At 41.7% G+C, this 21,901-nt stretch overlaps 2 protein-coding genes across 2 annotated transcripts in view; both read right to left on the bottom strand.

Annotated features, from left to right (window-relative positions):
- LOC139796522 (cytosolic phospholipase A2 epsilon-like) overlaps positions 1–3,286 on the bottom strand; it is a 36,529-nt gene extending 33,243 nt beyond the window's left edge. Inside the window, exons 1-2 of the mRNA XM_071744677.1 lie at positions 3,106–3,286; positions 851–923 (exon numbers count right to left, since the gene is read on the bottom strand). Of these exons, the coding sequence (XP_071600778.1) occupies positions 851–923; positions 3,106–3,132 (100 nt within the window). The 5' untranslated portion in view covers positions 3,133–3,286. The remainder of the gene's footprint in view (positions 1–850; positions 924–3,105) is intronic.
- Positions 3,287–6,599: 3,313 nt separating this feature from the next.
- The window catches only part of LOC139796528 (cytosolic phospholipase A2 epsilon-like), a 28,638-nt gene continuing 13,336 nt past the window's right edge, over positions 6,600–21,901 (bottom strand). The window contains exons 7-20 of the mRNA XM_071744684.1: positions 21,305–21,368; positions 19,780–19,940; positions 19,471–19,563; positions 18,776–18,813; positions 17,938–18,094; positions 15,926–16,062; positions 15,203–15,425; positions 13,883–13,997; positions 12,693–12,830; positions 11,651–11,758; positions 10,298–10,489; positions 9,822–9,988; positions 8,282–8,462; positions 6,600–7,313 (exon numbers count right to left, since the gene is read on the bottom strand). Of these exons, the coding sequence (XP_071600785.1) occupies positions 7,096–7,313; positions 8,282–8,462; positions 9,822–9,988; positions 10,298–10,489; positions 11,651–11,758; positions 12,693–12,830; positions 13,883–13,997; positions 15,203–15,425; positions 15,926–16,062; positions 17,938–18,094; positions 18,776–18,813; positions 19,471–19,563; positions 19,780–19,940; positions 21,305–21,368 (1,992 nt within the window). The 3' untranslated portion in view covers positions 6,600–7,095. The remainder of the gene's footprint in view (positions 7,314–8,281; positions 8,463–9,821; positions 9,989–10,297; positions 10,490–11,650; positions 11,759–12,692; positions 12,831–13,882; positions 13,998–15,202; positions 15,426–15,925; positions 16,063–17,937; positions 18,095–18,775; positions 18,814–19,470; positions 19,564–19,779; positions 19,941–21,304; positions 21,369–21,901) is intronic.

Raw genomic sequence — 21,901 nt, 5'->3', positions numbered from 1 at the left:
TTTTCAAGACAGGCAATATCCTATGCTGGGCTCCACAGCAGAAAAGCAAGTAATCTCCTCTTCCTAAGTTCATTTAGTCTTACTTAAGACTCAAAGGTTCCTATTAACTTCCTTTACATTCTGTTTCTGCCTTATTCTTTCTCTCTGAGGCATATATTTTGGTTGCCCTTCAGCTCACTTTCTCCTGCCTGAGGTACTGATGAGATTATTTTCCCTTTATTTCCACTTCCAGCCATTCTACCAATGGAGCATTTCAATGGTAATAGTTTTTCCTTGAAAATCAGGTATTCTAACACATTTCAGAAAACATTTGACAGACAAAAAAAAAATGTTGATTGATAATCAGATGTAAAATCTTTTTTTTTTTTTAAATGTTAATAGGAATTCAGATATATCTGTGTGTGTTTCTGCTGACTGCAAAACAGAAGCCACACACAGAAGGTGTGATCAAAGTTTCCACATTACCCCACAAGCTCTGCCAGGCACTCAGCATCAGTACTGGCATTTTTATCCAGAAACAGACTCTATCTCAGTGCATCAAAAACTGCATCTGAAAATTAACAGCTGAATTTGTTCAGCAAAACTCTCTCTGAAGCTTGTGAGCAGTTAAGATACTTCGCAGTACCCCACAGGAGACCTTTGATATTTAGATTAATAGGAACAGTTTTATAAACAGAAAGATATTGTTTATACAAAACTGTATTCTAAGAATAGTCCAATTTCAAATATGCATCAATATTTGAAACCATGGTGACACTTCATACACAGACACAATTTACAGTTCTTGCTTATATTCTCTGCTTTCAGAACTCAGTTACTGGGAACTGGAAAGAAAGTCTCTGATACTCACATAAATCTGCCTTTCTCAGATTTCTCATTCTTATGATTTTCACAGAGAGAGAGCAGCATGGGCATTCTTCACTCTGCAGAAAAAGAAGTTATTACTTACATGAGTTTTAAATGGCTTATGCTTCACAAAAAAACATTCCCTCCCATAAGTGCATGTTGCAAGTTTCAAAGCTCTGCAGCAAAAAAATTGGGTGCTAAACTACTTGCACTGCTTTGGAAATTAAAATAAGTACCATGCAGAGTTTAAAAAAAAAAACAAATTAAGAAAAAGATGAAATATTCCTCAGTGTGTGTATGTCATTGATGGAATAAATAACAGTAAAATAGATAACAATAGTAAAATGGTTTTAAATACAATTAATGCTTGCATTACATGACAGAATGTTTTCATGTAAAAGAAATATTAATAACAACTAAACTGGAAAAATAAGCTAGCAAAGATGGAGCAAGCCTGAGAAGCACCTCCCATGAACATCTGTAGACAGAGACAAAATAAATTTCGTTCTCTTGAACAGTGAATTTTCACACAGAAGGCAGATGTTTCTTTTATTATACAGTTATTTCTGTTTAATAAGAATTCAAATTTTCTGCTTAAAATCTTTATCAGGATTTTTCCCAGAAATGGTGAAGAGCAAATACATGAAAGATTATGAGGTGTTTATCTATTGTGGTCAGGAAGAGGACAATGAGAAGATCTGGTAAATCCTGTAATCACAGTGCTGCAGACCTGTGTGGAAAAGCACCACGATCCCAGAAGAAAATGGGACTGCCCAGTGACAGAGATGCCACCAGCACAAATGCACCAGGATCTACACCTTGGGAAGAGAGGTTAAAGAACCTTCCCCACCCAACCCAGGTGCTGAATAATGGCAAAAAGGAAAAATGCCAAGCACAGAAGACAAAAAAAGGCAAGCCAAAAAAATCTATTAGTTCTTGCAGGTTTTTACTACCTGAACCTTTAGCTGTTGCTTCACTGAAGTCATTACTCAATCCCTCTCTCAGTTTCTGTTAGCAAGATGATTGTGTTAAATCCCTTCAGCTGGATTATCTCTCTCCTCTTCCTTTTCCAGTTAGGAAATGACCCAGCTGAGAAGTTGTGTAGGAAGTCCCTTACCACTCTTCAATCATAATAAGCTGACCTTGGTCGATATTTTACATCTCACTCCAAAACAGAAGGGCCTGTTTTAATGTCTTCTAGTTGGATTCAGGTTCTAGACAGAATAATTCTTCTGTCCACACTCCCCAGCTCTTCCCAACACACACACAAAAGCCTCAACTTTTACTGTTCCTCACGAGGCTGTTCCAGTGGTTTAGGGCAGGAAGGAGAGCACAGAGGACCATCCCATTCCTTGCTCCATACTTTCCACACAGAGCCTATTGCCAGGATGTGTTCATTACTCTCCCTTCTTTCAAAAGGATGAACCTGTAGATTCTTAGTGTTTCTTTAAACAGTTTTCTTATATATTCATGCTTTTTATTTGTAAAGCCATGGGGATCCTACATTTGAGGTACACACATCCATGTTATGGAGAGAGGCTCTATCATCTCATCTTTACAGAGGGAAAGTAGGGCACAGAATGATTAAATAACTTGCTCAGACTCAAAGAGAAGGTTAAGTTCAGAGCAGAGAACAGAGTATGTTGACACTCTGGAGCCCAACAAGAAGTTTTAGGGCTTTCCCTGCACGTTACGATCCACAAAAAAAGTAACAGTAAGAAAAATTAGTCTCAGATACAAAAAAAAAATGAGTCTCAGTATGGACAAAGGCAGACCAAGATTTTCTTGGGTGTCAGTCACACACAAACATCAAACTAGGACCATCTTTGTGTCCACGATTAATCACTATTTTTAGTCAGTGTCCTGGACTGACAGCTACCTGGACACAGTGCAGGACTATGCTCCTATCTGGCAGATTCAGCACTGTGGAAGAGCCCAGCTTTATCAGATGCTTTCATCAAACCACAGATTCATCCCCAAGCCCACAGCAAACTCCTGTGGGACACCTCAGACTGCTCCCCAGCCTCTGGCTGGATCGTGCACTGTGGCTGAACTTCCCTCCACTACCAAAAAAGCCTCCCCAGGATGGTCAGTACCAGCAAAGCTCTCAGTCCTTCTGACATAAATAAGCAAACGCTCACAGGAGTTTGGACTAGCAGCTCCCAAGTCCTTTTCCAGGCACCAGAATCCCAGTGAGAAACCTACCTCAGGTCACCTTCATCTCCTGATGAATTATGGCCTCAATTGTCACAACCTTACCTCCCGAGAACTCCAGTATGAGCCCATCCTGCTTCCAGCTGCATACAAGTCAGATGTGAATGGCACTTCAGTGTCAGAGGCAAAAGCTGCTACTGACTCATGAAGCACCTCTGCAAATTTTAAGGAGGGACCTGCTGAGGAGCAAGTGGCTTGTCCATGCCCCACCTTCCTCCTTGCCTGAAAGGGAAAGCATGAAGAGAGAGAAGGGGAGGGAATTTGCCAACACCAGAGGTGTGTGTTGGGGTAAGGCTGTACACACAAAGATGCCAAGAGTTATTGTCAAGTTCAAGATAAGGGATCAATGACACACAGTTCTTATGCATGGAAATCTATGACCTGGCAGCCAAAGCAATGCAGAGATCAGAGAACATAACAGCAGCTCCATGGAGGCTGGAGGAAAACACACAGCACCCCAATAAACAACCAAAAGCAGTGTGGACAAAATACCCCTCCAATCAAAGAGGTAGGAAAAAACAGAAGATGACATTTCCATTGTGTCTGCCAAAGCAAACTTTCAATCAGACAAATAACTGGTAGCTATTTATGCCAAAACTGAGAAAAACTGATCAGAAAGTAGATGAACCTGAACTGGTTTTTAGCTCTGCAGCAGCTGGACTCTTTTTCCTGAGCCATTCCCTGGAAAAGTCTGACTTGGGGATGAAGGGCTATGGTAGCACCAAGACTATGAAGGATGATGTCTGTTCACAGGTAAAGAAAAAAAAAACAAAACACCAAACCAAACCAAAAAAAACCCACAAAACCAAAAAAACACACACACAAAAAAAAAAAAAAAAAAACCAAACAAAAGAACCCTACCACCAAAAACCCCACAACTAAAACTGCAAACATCAACAAACTGCAACTCCAAAAAGCACTGAGTAGTGTTCCTTTGAGGCAGAAAAGGAGGCAGGGAATGACTGCCTGACCCCAGAATAGCTGAGAAATAACTGCTTGTTGAATAACAATAATAAAGAAAGAAAACAGGAGAGCAATCTCTAGGTATCCATTGCCTCTCCTGCCCAAGGGGTGCAGGCTGCAGGGATTCCCTCTGCAGTGAGTGGTACAGAGCTGCAGGGAGCTCCATCCCAGACACTGGCTGCCAAGTGCCCCTGCTAGAAGAGGACATAATAATGTGCAGTTGTCTCTGCACAGGCATCTGGGACAAGACATCAAGTGTGAATGTACAGCAAATGAAGGAACCACTACCCTAAAACTCAGTGCCAGTGTCTGGGAAACTACTATTTCTGTTTCGGTTCAGATTAGCTGGGATATCAGGGTGCCTCACAATTTTTGACAAGGGAGAAGTGGTTTTGTTGTCTCAGGAATATTTGTCTTTTGAGCAGCCTGAGGCTGGTAAAACCAGGGAGGATGAGGTGTGGACAATTTACCATCAAAAAGTCTACAGGCAAAATCAAGCGGAGTTCCCAATCCTGACCTAAAAATCACAAGCAAGGGCCAACAGCTAAAGAGTGAAAAGCAACATAGCTCAGACTCAGGAGCCCAAAGACTTTGAGAAGATGATGCAATATCCAGGTCTTTGCACAGAGGAAATATAATGACACCCTCTCTGCCAGGCATTAAGGATTCTGTCACCATTTTGGCAGTTCAGGTGCCTTACTATTTTGAGGCCATCACTGGCTTCTCAGATAAAACAGTGAACAGGATTTTAGAATATAAGGTTGAAAATTTCTATGCACCTTGCTGGGAAATTAGTAGAGAGAAAAGACTCTTCTGTAGCTCTTGGCTACTTTTTTTAGGCCAGGCTACACAATGAGGTGAGGAACATCCTGGCTGGCCTTTGACAAACTCACAGCTGCCAGTGCCTACCTTTCCCCTTCAGAATGTTTCCCTGGCACTGTGACCAAAAAGACAGCAAAACCCAACTTCATAACCAGCTCAGGTTGTAGGAAAGACCACTTGTCTTTCTGTGGTAACTTGCCCACGTGGAAGGATTGACATTAGAAAAAGAAATTACATACGTCTCTCTGCTGCACCTTTCTTGGCTTTTAGTGTGTTTAAGTAGGTTCCTTTTTCCTCAAAATACCTGCCTCAGGTTTTGGTTTTTTGTTTGTTTTTTAATATCTTTTTTATAACATCTGTAAAACTTTCCAGAGGGGCATAGGATTTACTTATGAAATGTCTCATTAGCTGCAGAGGAAGAAATACAAGATATTTATTTTGCTATATACCCACATTTAGGTATGATGGTTGATCAAGATCCCTGCTTTGGTGGACAAGACTCTTGCTTCTTGGAAGTTATACTCAATTGTTTCTTGCATTACAAACCTCTCTCCTGTACAGCTTGAAGAGAAGTGCTTCCTTTTGTTAATATATTTGTCATTAAGTCCTTTATCAGCTGTGTGCATGCATCATTTAGTGCATTCCCAGGATGGGCTTTCCTCCTTCTGTTGTTTGGTCACTGCACTGGTGTTTGAGAGCTGTTACTTTCCTATGCTATGTGTGTATAAATCAGCTTTTCCACCTCAGCTACTGCACTTCAATGTACTTTTCAAATTACTGCTGGACTGTGGCAATCATACAATCTTAATTTATCTAGCATACCCAGCAGCTGTATTTTTCATGTCCTGGTTGTTTAACAACTGTGATGCAAATAGGACATCAGTATTTTATTCCACTTCTCTGGTATGATTCCATGTGGGCACTTACCATATATCTTGCAGTCCCCTTCACATGCTTTCTTTTTCAGTAATATTTTAATTCACTACAGTGAACAAGCTTGAGATGATGCTGAAGTAAAATGGCAATTTAGGGAGACAAGTGCAGTGCACACACATGATCTGAGAGGTAATGCAGTAGATAGAGAAAGGAGAAGAGCAATGGTCTGATTTAATAGATAAGAATAGATGTCATCAAAGACCTAAAATTTAGGTCCCTCAGTTTAGGAAGGAGATTGAGGTGCTGGAGCAGGTCCAGAGAAGAGCAAGGAGGCTGGGAAGGGATCCAGCACAAGTCCTGTGAGGAAGGGCTGAGGGAGCTGGGGGTGTTGAGGCTGGAGAAGAGGAGGCTCAGGGGAGACCTCATCACTCTCTACAACTCCCTGAAAGGAGGTTGGAGCCAGGGGGGGGTTGGGCTCTTTTCCCAGGCAACTCTCAGCAAGACAAGAGGGCACAAGAGGTCTCAAGTTGTGCCAGGGGAGGTTTAGGTTGGACATTAAAAAGAATTTCTTTAGGGAGAGGGTGATCAGACACTGGAATGGGCTGCCCAGGGAAGGGGTGGATTCTCCATCCCTGGAGATATTTCAAAAGAGCCTGGATGTGGCACTCAGTGCCATGGGCTGGGAACTGCAGCGGGAGTGGATCAAGGGTTGGACTTGATGATCTCTGAGGTCCCTTTCAACCCAGCCAATTCTATGATTCTATGATTCAATCATACATCCATTATCCAACAAAAACTAATTATCTTTTGTAAAATATATATATTTCACCACAGTTCGTGACCAAAAAAAAAAAAACAAAACCACCTGGGAAACAAAATTCTTAAAAGGCAAAATATCATTTAATTGAAGTCAGTAAAACAAAGTAAATTGTTTAAATTGCTACTACTACTCGGTCACAACCTGTGTCAGAAGAAAGCTTTATGGATTTGCTACTGATGGTCCTGACAAAATATTTCATTTTGCAGATGAAAAACCACTAGTGACCAGCTACCAAAACAATAAGAGATTGCAGGGACCTAGAGCTAAAACTGCTACCCCATCACACAAAGCTGAATCTTCACCTCTTGAGCTCCCAGTGAGATTGTGTTAACAACACAGATTACTGTGCTGGATATCACAACTCTGGGTCAAAAAACCACCTACTGCTTAGTAAAACAAACCACATGGCTCCGAAACAAATACTTCAAGTTGTCCTTTTTGAGAGGGCTACTGAGCTAGAAAGAGAGAGCATCTGCCAAGAATATCACATATGTGCTGTTGTGGTAAATAGTTGATGAGGGAGAATAAAATGCTGTTTAAGCACAGCAATGTGCTCATGCTGGCTGGCTCAGAGCTCGCTTCTTCCGTGCCACAACCGTGCGCAAAATGTGGAGAATCTTGTTCTCATTGTTCATGATGTTGTAGTTTGTCAGCTTCAGGAGCTTGTTGAAATCTTCAGCTTTCAGTGAGACTTCCTTCGTTGAGTATGGGGAGCAGAAACCGGAGAGATCAACCTTGCCCTGCTCCATTTCAGCTGCATTACGTGCCATGCCTGTCAAGGGGGAAAAAAAACAAAACAAAACAAACACAGTGTTTGTGCAGCCCCAGGGAATTACAGTACTCTGAAAGACCGTGACAAAAATATTTTAGAGAGATGTAATTGCCATGAAGAGCAGTGCTATAAACTCTGGAAAATGGACTTTGGAAATCAGTGTCACTAAACCTCATTCCATTGCAACCAGCACCTTCTACTGGCCGGCTCTTGGCATGACACTTTGTGTGGTTACAGATGCTGAAGTCTGCTGGTTCTTCAGTAGTAAAGGTAAAGGTAGTAGAAGTAAAGCTAAAGTTAAAAGTAAAAATAGTAAAGGTAAAGGTAGTAGAAGTAAAGCTAAAGTTAAAAGTAAAAATAGTAAAGGTAAAGGTAGTAGAAGTAAAGCTAAAGTTAAAAGTAAAAATAGTAAAGGTAAAAGGAATAGAGCAATATATAGGACACAAGGAAGCAGAATAGGAGTAGCCTTGGAAAACATCATCATTTCAAAGTCTGCATCTCAAATACTAGCCCACAAGGACACAGCAACTGTATGAGTTTACCTACTATTGCTTTGATTTTCCAGCAACACATTAAATAGCCCAAATAGAAAGCACAGTGGCCCTTCACAGAACCATTCTGTACTGTACAGCTAATTCTGTCCTGATCTGACTGCCATAAAAACACAGTCTGAAAATACGCTTTGTTCTACACTCTAAAATAAACTTTTAAGAGATCACAAGGAGAAATTAATTCCCATTCTTCTACTTGAGGAACATGTTACTTCTTTCACTGAATTGCCCCAAGACTCAAACTAATATTATGCACAGGATTTCACCTGATTTTGCAGTTTTTGTCATTGCATTTTGCAGTACGTTCTCTTGTAGGAATAAGTAAACAAAGGATTTTTGTGCTGGGATGAGGGAAAAATACCCAGGCTGTGAGAAAGTTCATTTGATCAATAGAATTATCTGGGTATTGTAACTTACCAGGCTCTACATATTTTTGGAAAGTGTCATTCACTAATGGAAAATAAAGCAGCACAGGAGCTCCTGGGGTGTCTGCACCATCAAACACGTAGCACTCTTTCAGGTTCTTCTCATCCTTCAGCCCAATGCTGGGAAATGGAATTCCCTGTTTTGAGAAGTATCTGCCAGCCTCCTTCAGGGGCTGGTGATGCCCAACAGCAACAGCATAAGGAATGAAGAAAAAAGACCCAAAATCAGGATGCAGGTGAAGCCAAGATGCACATAATAAACTGGTAGTGCTGGACAGTCAGCAATAATGCCAAGTCCTGCAGCCCCAGGGACTGTTTTTCTCTTGCTTGAAGAGAAACTGTCTTAAAGGAAAACATTTAAGATCAAGATGGAAAAAAAGGTTTAAATATGTACCAAGCACATCTCTAAAATGGGAATATTGCTTAGGAACAGATGAATATTAATTCAAAGCATGTTCTAGAGCATCATTAATTAAAGAACTAAGTCAGAAAAATGTAGACATAAAAACCCCTGAATTTGTGGTCCCAGTCAGTAAGATTCACAGTCACATTATTTGGCTGCAGAGCAGTTTAACTTGTGAGTTGACTGCAATAGACTTTAGAAAGGCTTTGAGATCAACTTCCCCATTTCCATAACTCTGAATTTTAGAAATAGTGTTATTGCAAGATAACAAATTTTAGACCTCAAAATATAACACTAAAATCATTTATCAGAAAGCTCCTTTGTGAGAACTCTGTTAAATTATCTAACAAAACACTGAATTAATTGTTTCCAAAAGACCTCAGAGAACAAGAAAGAAAAGTAGCTCATGCTAGTACATATGTTCTTTCTCAGCTACATTACAGAGACAAATATTTTTAATGTTGCATGTAAGAATAGCATGAGAATCTCTCCAGTGAACCTTGTGTTTTCTGTGGTGGCCTGCAGTGACATCTTAGAACTACAAGTTTTATTTGGAAATCTAAATCTGTCTTTTTATGTGGTGAACACCACTTTCAAAATCTGTATAACCATTTTAACCAAGCTGATTTCTGCACACATAGTAAATGCATTTGATATCTTGCTGCAAGCCCACTATCTAAGGAGAAAATTTGTATTTATTAAAAGAGATTAAAATAAAGACAAAACAATTCTTCACTCACTAGTTGTTCTTAGACAGCTAGAGAATCACATATAAAGTAGAAAGACAAATAAAACCTTATATGTTTAGGTAAAATTCAGATTAAACTCAGTATCTGAATCACAGACAAAGTTTTCCCTGGTATATCTGTGCTATTAAACCTAATATATAGCTGTAGCAGAAGTTAACTGTGCTATTCTGTATTTCACTGGTGAAGCACTTACAGCTATTTCAAAAATAGTTAGAGAAAAATAGAGATATCTTCCCCTCTGGGAATTTCCATTCTTCTAAGGTTTGGGAACACCATGTTACTAAATTCCACTAAGTTCCATATTTTACAGGCACCTGTCTGAATGTTGTGGAAAGCAAAGGAAAAGCTGTTACTAAGCAGGCAGTTTCCAGACTTCTCACCAAGGTCTGTGATCCACCAGTGTAATTTAAGTGTATGATGATGTCCACTTTCCGCTCTGGTCTCATAAGGGGTGGGCAGCTGGTTTCAAAGAAAAAAGCAGCATCCACCAACTCCAGATGCTCTGAGTTGTCTCTCAGCTCGTTAGGAGAGGCATCTAGGGAAGTGTCTAAAGGGTAAAAGATTCAGAGCTGTTAGCAAGCTGCAGAAAGGCATTTGTCAACTTAGGAAGCAAAGGGAACACAAGTGTCCCTCCACCTAGGATTTTCCCTTTCCTATAGGACAGAGTGCAGAAACCCTGAAGTTTCCTTCAGCCTCTCCACTTCTGGTTTGTTTGGGTTTTTTTGGGCTTCCAAACCCACGAACTACACCAAAACCTCAGCAGATGTTCCACGTGTGCAGAGCCCCACCCCAGTGACCTCCATCCTAGTCCCCGCTCCAGCTCCCACGGTCGCCGAGGCAGGAGCACTGCCCACACCTCTCCATTTTGTGAAATGCCCCTGCTGGATGTACTCGTTGTGCATCTGGAAGCCCCTCAGGAAGTTGTGGTACTTGGAGACAGCAGGGCGATCCGTCAGGATATCCCGGAGAGCCGTGGAGATGCTGCTGGTAGGGGAGGACATGCACGTGGCCATCTCGTGAGGCCTCTCCGGCAAGTCCGGTTCTTCCTCTAGAGATAAGAGGCACAAGTGACATGGCAACTGAATTATAACAATTAATAATTAATTACAATTAATTATAACAATTAAGAAGAGGCTCAGAACAAAGAGGAAAAAGGGTCAGTGACTCTGCTGTATCAATAATAATCATGTGTTAAAAGCTTTCAGCATTGTGCTATTTTTTCCCTATGGTCTGCTGTGAATTCTCGCTAATTTTTTTTGACAGAAATATAGGAATCTATTTTTGTTTTCTAAAACCTGTATGACTAAAGGAGTATTTTTCTCATAAAACAACATGGTTTTGGTACACATTAAAGTAATTCAATTCTCCAAGAAAAAGAAAAAATAAAAAATAGGGACAATAATTTTATTTATACATTTGATGGGATTCCTTCTTTTAGATTCCATGCAGGCTAAATGTGAAATTCAAATCTTATTTTTAAAAGGGTAGAAAAATTTGAATATTTTGGTTTTTAACTCAATATTTTAACTTTTTTTTAAAAAAAAAGTTTGTTCAGTTTGGTCTGGGTGTAGTCAACCAAATTAAACACAAACTTGCAAGTAATTTGTATAAATCCAAACATAAGAGTTTGTGGTATCTTTCTGAAAACACAGTCCACAGAACTGTAACCCAAGTCTGTTCACTATGAAATCTGGCTTTGCTTGCATTTTAACATGAAGATACTCATGAGAATTTTCAAGGAATGATCTTTCAGTAAGGAGCTGCTTCTCTCAGATGGTGTAACAGAACTCCAATACCTCTTGACCTCTACTAAATCTTTCAGTCCAGTCAGACTTTGAAGGGGGGAGGCATTGTAGAGGATATTGTGTGAATAGATATTGGAATGGAAAGGCTCAGTTTTCTCTCTGGATAACAAATAGTTGACACAGTTTTTGATAGAAAGAAGTTCTTTCCAAGCCTTTTAAACGCAACACTTTAGGGACTACTTTATGTATCCCTTCCCAGTTCCCTTCTTATAACAATCTCACTATTTAAGCAAAGCACTGGCTACTCACTAAAATCAGATAATCTGATTTTCCCAGCGTGTACCCTGAAACTAAGACCACCAGAATGACAGAAAAACTCAAAAAATGAGAAATGTGAGCAGAGTTCTCCTGTCAGAGAGGCCTGGGGGAATGAGGCCATAAGTCAAAATCTACTTGAGATTTACCTATTTCAGTCACTCTGTCTTGGGTCCACCTGTGCCAGAAGTCCTCTGAATCGTCAGCTGCATGCCAGGCATCCAAGAGGTTTTTGGAGAAGATACTACTCCACATTCCTAGGATGTGGGAGAGATATAGTAAGTAGTGCTGAGGTAAACACATGGAGGAAGCTCTTTTCAAACTGTTTTCTGCTCCTTCTACAGCTCTTCTCTAACTTTTTAGTATTTCTATCAATTTTTTTGCAGAAGTCCATCTATTTCAATGGTATAGCTGATTCAGAAGGCAGCTTTATTTCAGAAGAAATTTCAAAACATTTGCCCTTCTGCCATGTTTTACCAAGAACTGGTTTTTTTAGGTTTTTGGTTTGGGTTTTTTTTTTAATTTTACATTGCCATTTTCCTAATTTTGTTTCCTTTTTCCTTTGATGAAGAAATATTTTCAATCATATTGCCCTCTTTCTTCCACAATTTCCTCACTTTCTTCCCCTATTAATTTCTGCTCAGCATTTCATTCAACTTCCACAAAGTTTCCAACTTTCAAAATGTTTTCTAAGCTATAAGAAACAGTGATGTTTCAAAAGCATGAGTACGTCACAACGTATTTGCCATTTTAGTTTCATTTTTAGGGGCAATGATTTAAAACTTGAAGAGGGGAGATTTAGATTAGATATTAGGAGGAAATTCTTTACTTTGAGGGTGGCAATAAGTTGCCCAGTGAAGTCGTGGATGCCCCCTCCATGGAAGTGTTCAAGGCCAGGCTGGATGGGGCCTTGAGCAACCTAGTGGTAGATGTCCCTGCCCATAGCAGGGGGTTTGGAACTAAATGATCCCTTCCAACCCTCACCAGTTTATGATTCTATGAGATTATAAAACTTCATTTGAGAGAGTCTCGGGAGACAAGGTTGGATTTCATCTGACTGGCCCTGTACCTCTGCTGCCACACGCAGAACAGGTTTCTAAGGACTACTTTCCAGAATCATGAATTTATGAACCATATTAAATCATGAATGATTTAATAAAATCTTGTCTGTCCCCTAGGCTGGGAAGTCACCTTGCATGAAGCAGATCCGGGACTCAGGGAGCTTCTTCATCAGGCGACCCATGAAGAACTCGCTTCCAAAATCCTCCGAACGGATGAAGGCTCCGTACTTCAGGAACCCCACCTCGTAGGGGGTGAACTCCACCCACTCTGCCAACACATGCACCAGAAATGTAAGATTCCATACTAAAAAACAGTCAAGTCAACAGACATGGAAGAAACTTTTCTTTGCCCTCACAGGCAAGCTGGCTTAGCACCTGTACAAAGCAAACCCTGCTGACAGCTGCCACTGAACCAGCTGTCACACTGCCTGCACATTAGCCTTGCCTTTCCTTTCCTTTCCTTTCCTTTCCTTTCCTTTCCTTTCCTTTCCTTTCCTTTCCTTTCCTTTCCTTTCCTTTCCTTTCCTTTCCTTTCCTTTCCTTTCCTTTCCTTTCCTTTCCTTTCCTTTCCTTTCCTTTCCTTTCCTTTCCTTTCCTTTCCCTTCCCTTCCTTTCCTTTCCTTTCTTTTCCTTTCCTTTCCCTTCCCCTTTCCCTTCCCCTTTCCTTTCCTTCCCTTCCCTTCCCTTCCTTTCCCCTTTCCTTTCCTTTCCCCTTTCCTTTCCTTAACTTCCCTTCCCTTCCTTTCCTTTCCCCTTTCCTTTCCTTTCCTTTCCTTTCCTTTTCCCTTTCCTTTCCTTTCCCCTTTCCTTTCCTTTCCTTTCCCTTCCTTCCCTTTCCCTTCCTTTCCTTTCCCTTCCTTTCCTTTCCCTTCCTTTCCTTTCCTTTCTCTTCCTTCCTTCCTTCCATCCATCTAGCAAGTGAAAAAAATTTTAAGGGTGGTGGACAAGAACAGTGATTGTCTGCTATTGTTTTTATTGCCTTTAGCCAACCATGAAAAACATACCTTAAGGAAACTTAAAACTCCAGTGAATAACATTCCTTAAGAATTCATCGTGTTCCCGAGACAGTGTCACAGATCTAAGATGCATTGTTAGTCTGAAGGTAATATCTGAACACTCACAGTTACATACCAGGAGGTCTTACAAAATACTGAACTGTTGCTGTCTGATCTGTGGCTGCCCAGTTACTCTTTACATCTTTGAACAGGACTTCTCCTGGCTTGGAGTGAGAATTTAAAACAGTTCATCATTATTCACAGTATCCCCACGGTTTGTCTCCCTGGCTAACAATATAGGTCTTTGTCAGAATTGAAATATTACCTCTAAAATCCTTGGTGGCAACTTTGTCCTTGACATTGAGGGCAAGGTAGATGGGCAGTGGGTTCTGACCCTGATTCACTGCCCGACGTTGATCAGAAAGTCTGTGGTGGCATTTCTGGATATGGGAGGGAAAAAGAAACCAAACAAAAACCAGCTGGTAATTAGTTCCTTAAAGGCATCATCTTATAAAGTCTGAATATGGGATGTGATTTTCCAGAATGTCCTTGTAAAATTATTTCCATATGCTTTAATAACAAAGGGAAACAAAATCATGGGATAAGGAATAATATTTAAGACAAGCAGCAGTGTTCCACATTCAGTATACAATGATAGCAATGAGTTACTTCAGGTGCTATTCTAACCTTACATTGCTATAGGTAAGTGAAAAAAAAAAAATAGTGACAGTTAGATCTGGGTAATTGAGCTGTTAGCACATACTTCATATGTTGAACATTTAAGTTCTTGAAGGCAGCATGTTAATGACCCCTCTAAACAAGAATTTTTTTTTAACTTTTCAAAGTTTAAATTTAAAGTTCACATACACCAAGAAAAATGCATGAGCTGTTCAATACTAACAATTTATCTTATATATTAAATGGAGATTTTCAGTATTCTTAATCCAAATTAAATCCTAGCTAATTTTGCTATGCACATTGTGAAATAGGATATAAAATAAGTGTGTTTCATTTTATCTGTTTGACCTAGACAAAATATATGCCAAGCTCATGGGATCTAAAATAAAATCACTTTTCCTCCAGCCATCATCAGTCTGCTAGTTTACACTGAAAGTTTTGTTTATGCCATTACAACAAAATTAGGAGCAGGAGGCCATGAGAAATCAAATCCAAAGTAGCTGAAATGCACCTGCAAAATCACAATTTCTGTAGCTAAGATGTCCCAGGAGCTTTGGATCACTAAATCATAAAGTGCAGTAACTACACAAGGGGTAGACCTGGTGCATTCAAGGTATGACTGCAGCTTGTGTAAATATTGTAGCAGTATAGACATAAACCCATGGGACCATAAAAAGCATCTAAGAACCTCAAAACTTTCTTGGACAGCTATCAAGATAACTAGCATGCTGGGTCCCTTAGAGACAGTCCCAGCATTTCTGTGACATTCAATCATACTTTTGTTCCAGTGTAGATATATGCTTTGAATCCAAATATTTAAAGTAGGTAAGGGGTCTTCTACCTACATTCCAAGTTCAGTGTTATAGGCCTGGTGTTTCTTCCTAAGGTCTTAATTTCTTGTTAATGGTCATAAATTCACCAAAAAAGTCACCAAATGTTTGAGAAAAAAGATATATGTAGACATTACCCCATCATTTAACATGGATTCAATCATGAGCCCCCACAGATCAATAAAAGATGTTTTATGTCCTGCTTGGGTCCTTTGGCTCAGCTCTCTGTAATAATTTCTCAGACTACTCAAGGAAAAAGCCCCCATCTTGCACTTGGCTGCTTGCTTCCGAGCTTCGATAATTATTTCTCCAAGATCATTACGTGACCACTCAGCATCTTCATAGAGTTTTGTCATTGTCCTGCAGACAAGAAACATGATGGAAAGTGAAAAGAAATGAAGAAGACAGGTTTGACATACAGTAAATACTTCACAGAGCTTTGGGCACGTAGTGTTTTATCTTTAGGTTACTCTCCTCTTTGAGCTTTGAGCAGAAATGGAAGTCTAAAGGCAAAGTCAAAAATCACTTGATCTGGGATCCAACACAAGCAGCTACAACTGCTATCTATGCTGTATCTCTCCAACAGTAAATAACCATAAAGGATCATTTTGCATCAGATTAAGAATGTTTGGACTTCCAATAAAGTCTCCTCTTCTGGTTGTGGCTGAGTTATTTCAGTGACACTAAATGTGTGACGCATAACAGACCTTTGTGGGTGACTCTGGCATTCATAGACCAAAGATGGAAGTAATAACTCAACAAACCCCTTTCACCCTTGCAGAGATGTGAAGCCCTAGGCAAAGCATCAGTTTTGCTTGACACAACAAAATCCAAACAACAGTATCAAAATGACTCCTCACCAAGTTGTGCCAGACGAGCCACTGATGTATGAAATGCAGTCCAGAAGACGCAACTTTTGAAGACCCAAAATGCTGCCGTACATGGCAGTCAGTGCTCTTACTCCACATCCTGTTGTGGTCACAGCCACTATAGGCACCTGTTCAGAAAAAAAAAAAAAAAATGTAGAAAACATATGTGTGTAAGTGGTATTAAGGCACACCCATGTGTCTTGGGTTAGTGCCATGGTGTTTGGAAGCAGGAGGGGCCACAGGGGTGGCGCCTGTGAGAAGCTGCTGGAAGCTCCCCCAGTTCCAGTCCCTGCCCCAACTCTGCCCAAGGTCAAGCAGATATGGGAAGATAGATGCACCTCTGCAAGAAACATATTCAAGAAAGGGAAAACAAAACTGAAAAAAACCCAAAAAACCAAAAAACGAAAGACCTGCAGAGCAGAAGAGAGGAGGAGGTAACAGGAATTCCAGAGCAAAGACACCAAAGTCAACGAGGAAGGAAAGGAAGAAGGTGCCAAATAAGAGATTTCTCCACAATTCATGGTGAGATGGCAGCTGTGCCCTGCAACCCATGGACTTGGATTTGCAGCCCCTGAAGGGGTTTCTGCCGGGAAGGGGGGGGCCACAGGGGTGGTCCTGGGAGAAGCTGCTGGAAGCTCCCCAAATTCCAATTCTGTCCCTGCCCAAGGCCCAGCAGATGTGGAAAGCTGGATGTGCCTCTGAGTAACACATTCCAGAAAAGGGAAGCAAAACTGCAAAAATAATTTTAAAAAGGACCCTCGGAGCAGAGTAGAGGATGAAGTGAGAGAGCAAGGCCAAAGAGAAGACACCGAGGTCAGTGAAGAAGGAGGGGGAAAGGTGCCCGAGCAGAGGTTCCCCCACAGCCTGTGGTGAGATGGCGGCTGTGCCCCTGCAGCCATGGAGGAACGCGGTGGAGCAGTCCCTGAAGGAGCACAGTGGATTTGTAGCCCCTGAAGTGTCACAGATGGGTAGATGTGGAGCTGCAGCCTGTGCAGGATGGCAGAGAGGGGCAGATGTGGAGCTGCAACCATGGAGGAGCCCGTGGCAGGGAGGTGACTGTTCCCTCAGCAGCCGTGACTCTGTGGGCAGCCCGGGATGGAGCAGTTCCTGAGGGACTGCACCCCATGGGAAGGACTCATGTCCCAGGGGTTCCTGCAGGACTCTGTCCCCTCAGAGGGACCCCGCGTTGGAGCAAGGGAAGAATTCCCTTCTGAGACTGAAGGAGAGGCAGAAACACCGTGTGGTGAACTGACCCCAAATCCCCATTCCCTACCTCCTTTGCTGCTGAGGGGGAAGCAGGAGTGAAGCAGTTTGGGGATGGGGAAGATGGGAGGGCTGTGGGGAAGGTATTAAGATTTGGTCATGTTTACTCTGCTCCTGGGAGATTAAATTAGGAATTTTTTCTTCCCAAATTGAGTCTGTCTGGGTTTGCCTGTTACTGTAGCTGCAGAGTGTAAACGTCCCTGTTCTTGTCCAGATTAAAGAGCCTTTGGGTGGGTTTCTCCTCCCTGTCCCACAGTGTGTAAGGGGGGTTGGTAAGCAGAGGCCGGGTTTGTACCCACTGGGTGTAAGCTGTGACACCATGACAAAAGATGACAGAGATGCAAAAGCAACATCCACACACAAGTAAAATAAAATGTGGATTAGAGATAAATCAGCATCAGTCCCTGAGTTATAAATAACAAAAGTTTCTGGACAGACCTGTGGGGTATACAAGATTCTGACACTTTGAAAAGGATTTTTGAGAACCGTGGAGCGAACTCATTGATTTTAAACCTCTTCAAATGATTTACTTGAAAGCCAAGAGGAATTAGAGACTTTGCTCATCCAGACAAACTGCTGAGCTCTCTGGCTGAGCTGACCCTGACAGTGCAGACAGTGCCCTGGACCTGCTGCCACAGCTCCTCTCTCCTCATCCAGTTGGTGGGGGGAAATCCCTCCTCAACTCCAAGCTTGAGGGAAAGGAGAGAGAAAAATTGTGCACCAGTCCTTCTCCTCGTTACCTCATCCTCTTGCAGATCTTCCTCTAGATGAAGAACCTCCTTCAGTGCAGCAGCAACCACCTTCTTCCTGTTCTGCAGGAAATTCTGCTCATCAGTGCACAGGTCAAACCCCAGGCGGGTGTCAAGGTTTCTTGGCCTGAAACACATACCCTGAGTCCTGAGACCAGGGCACAAATATTCTTATATTATTATTCACAGTTGTCAGCTCCAGCCATGCTTGTCTGTGGTTACAGGCCAGCTTGTGGGCAGTATCATGTAATTAACTAATGAGAAAGAGTAAGACCACAAACAGGCCTCTGCTAATTGCTATAGTTGCTGACAAGAATGCAAATGGGAAGGCAGAGCAGGACATAATGTGGTGGTCCTGGCATGGAAACAAGATTCCTACAACACACTTCTGGCTTTATTTGCCCATATAATTCACTCTTAAAGTTTCAGTAGTCCTGGCCAGATAAGCCTGTAACTAGACAATTGCTGCCAACAGGCCCTGTAGGGAAACAGCTGCCATTGCCTTGTTGTTATTTTGTTTGTATAATACAGAAATATAATTTCTTTGTGGAGCTGTTGTCTCCATCTGTGGGCATAACAGTGCACACATATCTAGATCTGCTGACAGAGCTGCACTAACAGCTTGGAAACTTGAAGAAAAGGGGACCCATGATTTAATTTTCCAGCACTGTAAATGGAGAGCCTGGCTAACAAAAGCCTGCAACCCCAAGATGAACACACCTCTGCTTACAACCCAGCCTGTATGGACTCCTGTTGATTTCAAATGAGCTTTGTGTAGGTGCAAATGTCTCCCAGTGACAGGATCAGGTCTTGCTGGAGACACACTTACCATTCATTTGCCTTTGTGTACAAGTCAATTGTCCTGTCCTGAAAATCGCAATACAAAGAGTGTAAGCATGCTCAGGTCATTAATCCTGTGCCTTCCTCCCCCATTCCATCTACAGGATGAATTTTACTCTTTGCTGTCACAATTCAGGGGCAGAATGTGGCCAGCCTTAGTCTGGGTTGTGAGAGATACAACAAGCTCTAGTACGGTCCAAATAGACTGTACAGGGCTGAACACAAGAGGACCATCCACCCAAGCCAGTGGGGCTTAGGGCCCCTCAGCTTTCATAGGTGAACACCTCAGTTTTCCAGGAAAGTCACTGAAAAAGCTCAGCACCTGAACCACAGACATATGGATGGGATGTTCTTTGGTTTATCCTCTGCTTCAGGCTTTCCCTTTGCAAATGTTTCAATTGTCATCCCCACTACTGTTAGCTCGCATGCCATGCTGATGAATGCATTTGATATGTCCTGAGGAAATTACTTTAAACTCAGAACAGGGTTGAAAGGCATGCCTGGGACCACACGTGGAACAAAAGAAAAACAAAATTTTACATAATTGCAGAGTGACTAATTCACACATTACACTGTAGCACGTGGCATGTCTGACAGGAACTGAATCACTGACATGCAAGACTCTCGTCATGTACCAAACTAAGCATGAGCTGGGCTGGTTTTTTGAGAAAAACTTGTTCTTACCTCTGCTATGGTTATTTTCTCTTGTATAGGAAGCAAGTTCAGAGGCAGAGTCACAGACTCATTCATATTCCTTTCATTTTGACCCGATAGAGACTGGAAAAAGAGAGTTTAAAAAGACAGACAGTTACATATTATTCAAAAAGGGAGGAAAAAAAGATTAAAGCAGCCTCCCCTACCTCAATTGCACCAACCTCAACATGCACCTACTAATTCCCTGCATACACAGATCTGCACACACACTGAGGTCTTAGAGGTCCCCAAGGAAATAGGCAGCAAAGAGCCAGCTTCACATTAGAGGGGATCACATACCCTGCTGAGCGTCCTCCGCTGCGGCAGAGCCACGGTGAGAGCTGACTGATTGTACTTGATGTAGTGGAACCTGGCCGGGGGGGTTGGACAGATGCAGGAGCTCAGTGTGTGGGTTTGGGTTCCTTCATATGACCCTTCCACAGTCAACGCAAACTTTCTCTCTGAAACAAGGGAGTTTCAGGTTTAAGTTCTTCAAAAAAATGTGGATAATTTGTTTGCACAGTCGTATATGGTTTTCTTAAGCATTTCATTTTCATACCCAAATTATAGGATAAATTAACAGAACCCTTTAGAACCCTTAAATTAATAGAACTCTTCAAGCCTTTGGGTTTCAACTTTAGAGCTCATCTACAGAATGTGCCATACAGTAAGTGCTGCTATAATACTACTGCACTTCCATATATACAGTGATTGTTGAGAATACCACCCCACTCATTAGATAATGGTTCACAGATGCTAATGGTTTTTGGTGGGGGAAAAAAGTGCTCTCTCCTGAAAGTCTGAAATTTGCCAAGTACTTCACAGTAAGACAGTACATGGCACTAGAATATTATTCTGGTATAATAATAATAATATATCTTGAAAATTTCAGACTCTTGGGAGAAGCTTTTTTTTTTTTTCTGTAGTAGAGCATAGTTCTCTTTGAAACTAGTAAAATCTCAGTCCCTCTATCCCCTTTCCCTTTAACTTCAATGTGTCATATTTCTTTTGAAACACTTTATAACATTTGAGAAAATGACATCTGGTGGGTTTTGGCCTCCGTATAATAAGAGTCAGATATGCCTCTTCAAGTAATTGAAAAATGGTCTTTATATAGGATGGAATCATCCTAGGTTCAAGGTGAAATATACTCAGTAAATCCACACTCGAAGGTATATAATCAGCTTTCAAAAGAATTATGCTACTCAAGCATTTTCAGCCACATCTGGCAAACTGTGAGTACTGAGCTCAGCTGGATCATCCTCATGCTTAAAACAGTTTAATCAGGGCCATAAGGAGATGTCAGAGTGAGATGTTTAAAAAATTGTGTGGGTGATACACAGGTCCATGAACTTGGACTCAACATGGTAGTGATATGCTGCTTAAAATGTGCAACAAATGTGGTTGTTATTATACCAAGTGTCTCGTGTTTCACCTAGTGGCATGTTTCATACTGTTACATCCAAATAGATTTTAAGAAGTTAAATTGATAAGAGGCCTAGTCCTCATTCTACTAATTTTCTTTGTCTCTGAATCCAGAAAGAGCAGGAATTAACTCCAGTTTAGAACGAACGAACTAAATGAATAAAATAATTTCTCTGCACAAATACTTGGGGAAATTCTAAGCAGCTGACATGATATTATTATAGAGGAAAGCATTACCACGTTCTGTAATAATCTGCATATTTTTAACCAACTCCAGCCACCTCCACAGAGAGATTTTGTCTTGCACATTAAATAACTTCAAACCAGGTTGTTTAGGCACAGAACACTGAGTGTTTTAGCCACAAACTGGCACCCAGAGTTGCTCTGTAAGTCAGCTCACCTGTACTGTCCTTCCTCATCCTCCCACCATTCACCTGCACTTCCAAACAGGCAACTTCACGAGACTGTAAGAGACAAGCAGGGAAAGAGAAGAAGGTGTTCACTGTCAGCCCAGTTCTGCCTTGGACAAGTGTGGGGTGAGGAGGCTTGGGGCATGAACCCTGGGGGACAGTGCCAGCCTGCAAAACCAGGTATAAGGAGCTGGCATTTGGCTTCCATATGGGAATTGTCAGAACATGGAGAGGTGAGGAAAGGTCTGTTCATCCCCACCTGCAGCCCTGCAGGGGCCTGGAGGAGGACTGACTGCAGGGGAATGTCCCTTGGGCTGGGTGCTCTGTCCTCTCTCCCTGGGCAGAAGGAGGGATGCTGTCCCCCTGAGCTGGGTTTGGGCAGAGGTTAAGGCTGGCAGCAGCTCACAGCTTTTGCAGCATCTTCCCACCAGCAGAGACCATGTAGGAAAGCCAAGACACAGACCAGGTCCAGCCTGCATCTCAGCTCATCCCTCCATACCCCCATGTGGAGTGTTAATCAGTACCTTAAGTAACAGCTTTGCAAGAAGCTTTACTAATGGCAGGGAAAGAATTATGGAATAAAAATT

The sequence above is a fragment of the Heliangelus exortis genome, chromosome 5 (assembly GCF_036169615.1).
Source record: "Heliangelus exortis chromosome 5, bHelExo1.hap1, whole genome shotgun sequence".
Taxonomy (NCBI): domain Eukaryota; kingdom Metazoa; phylum Chordata; class Aves; order Apodiformes; family Trochilidae; genus Heliangelus; species Heliangelus exortis.
This window is presented reverse-complemented; position numbering and strand designations above follow the sequence as displayed.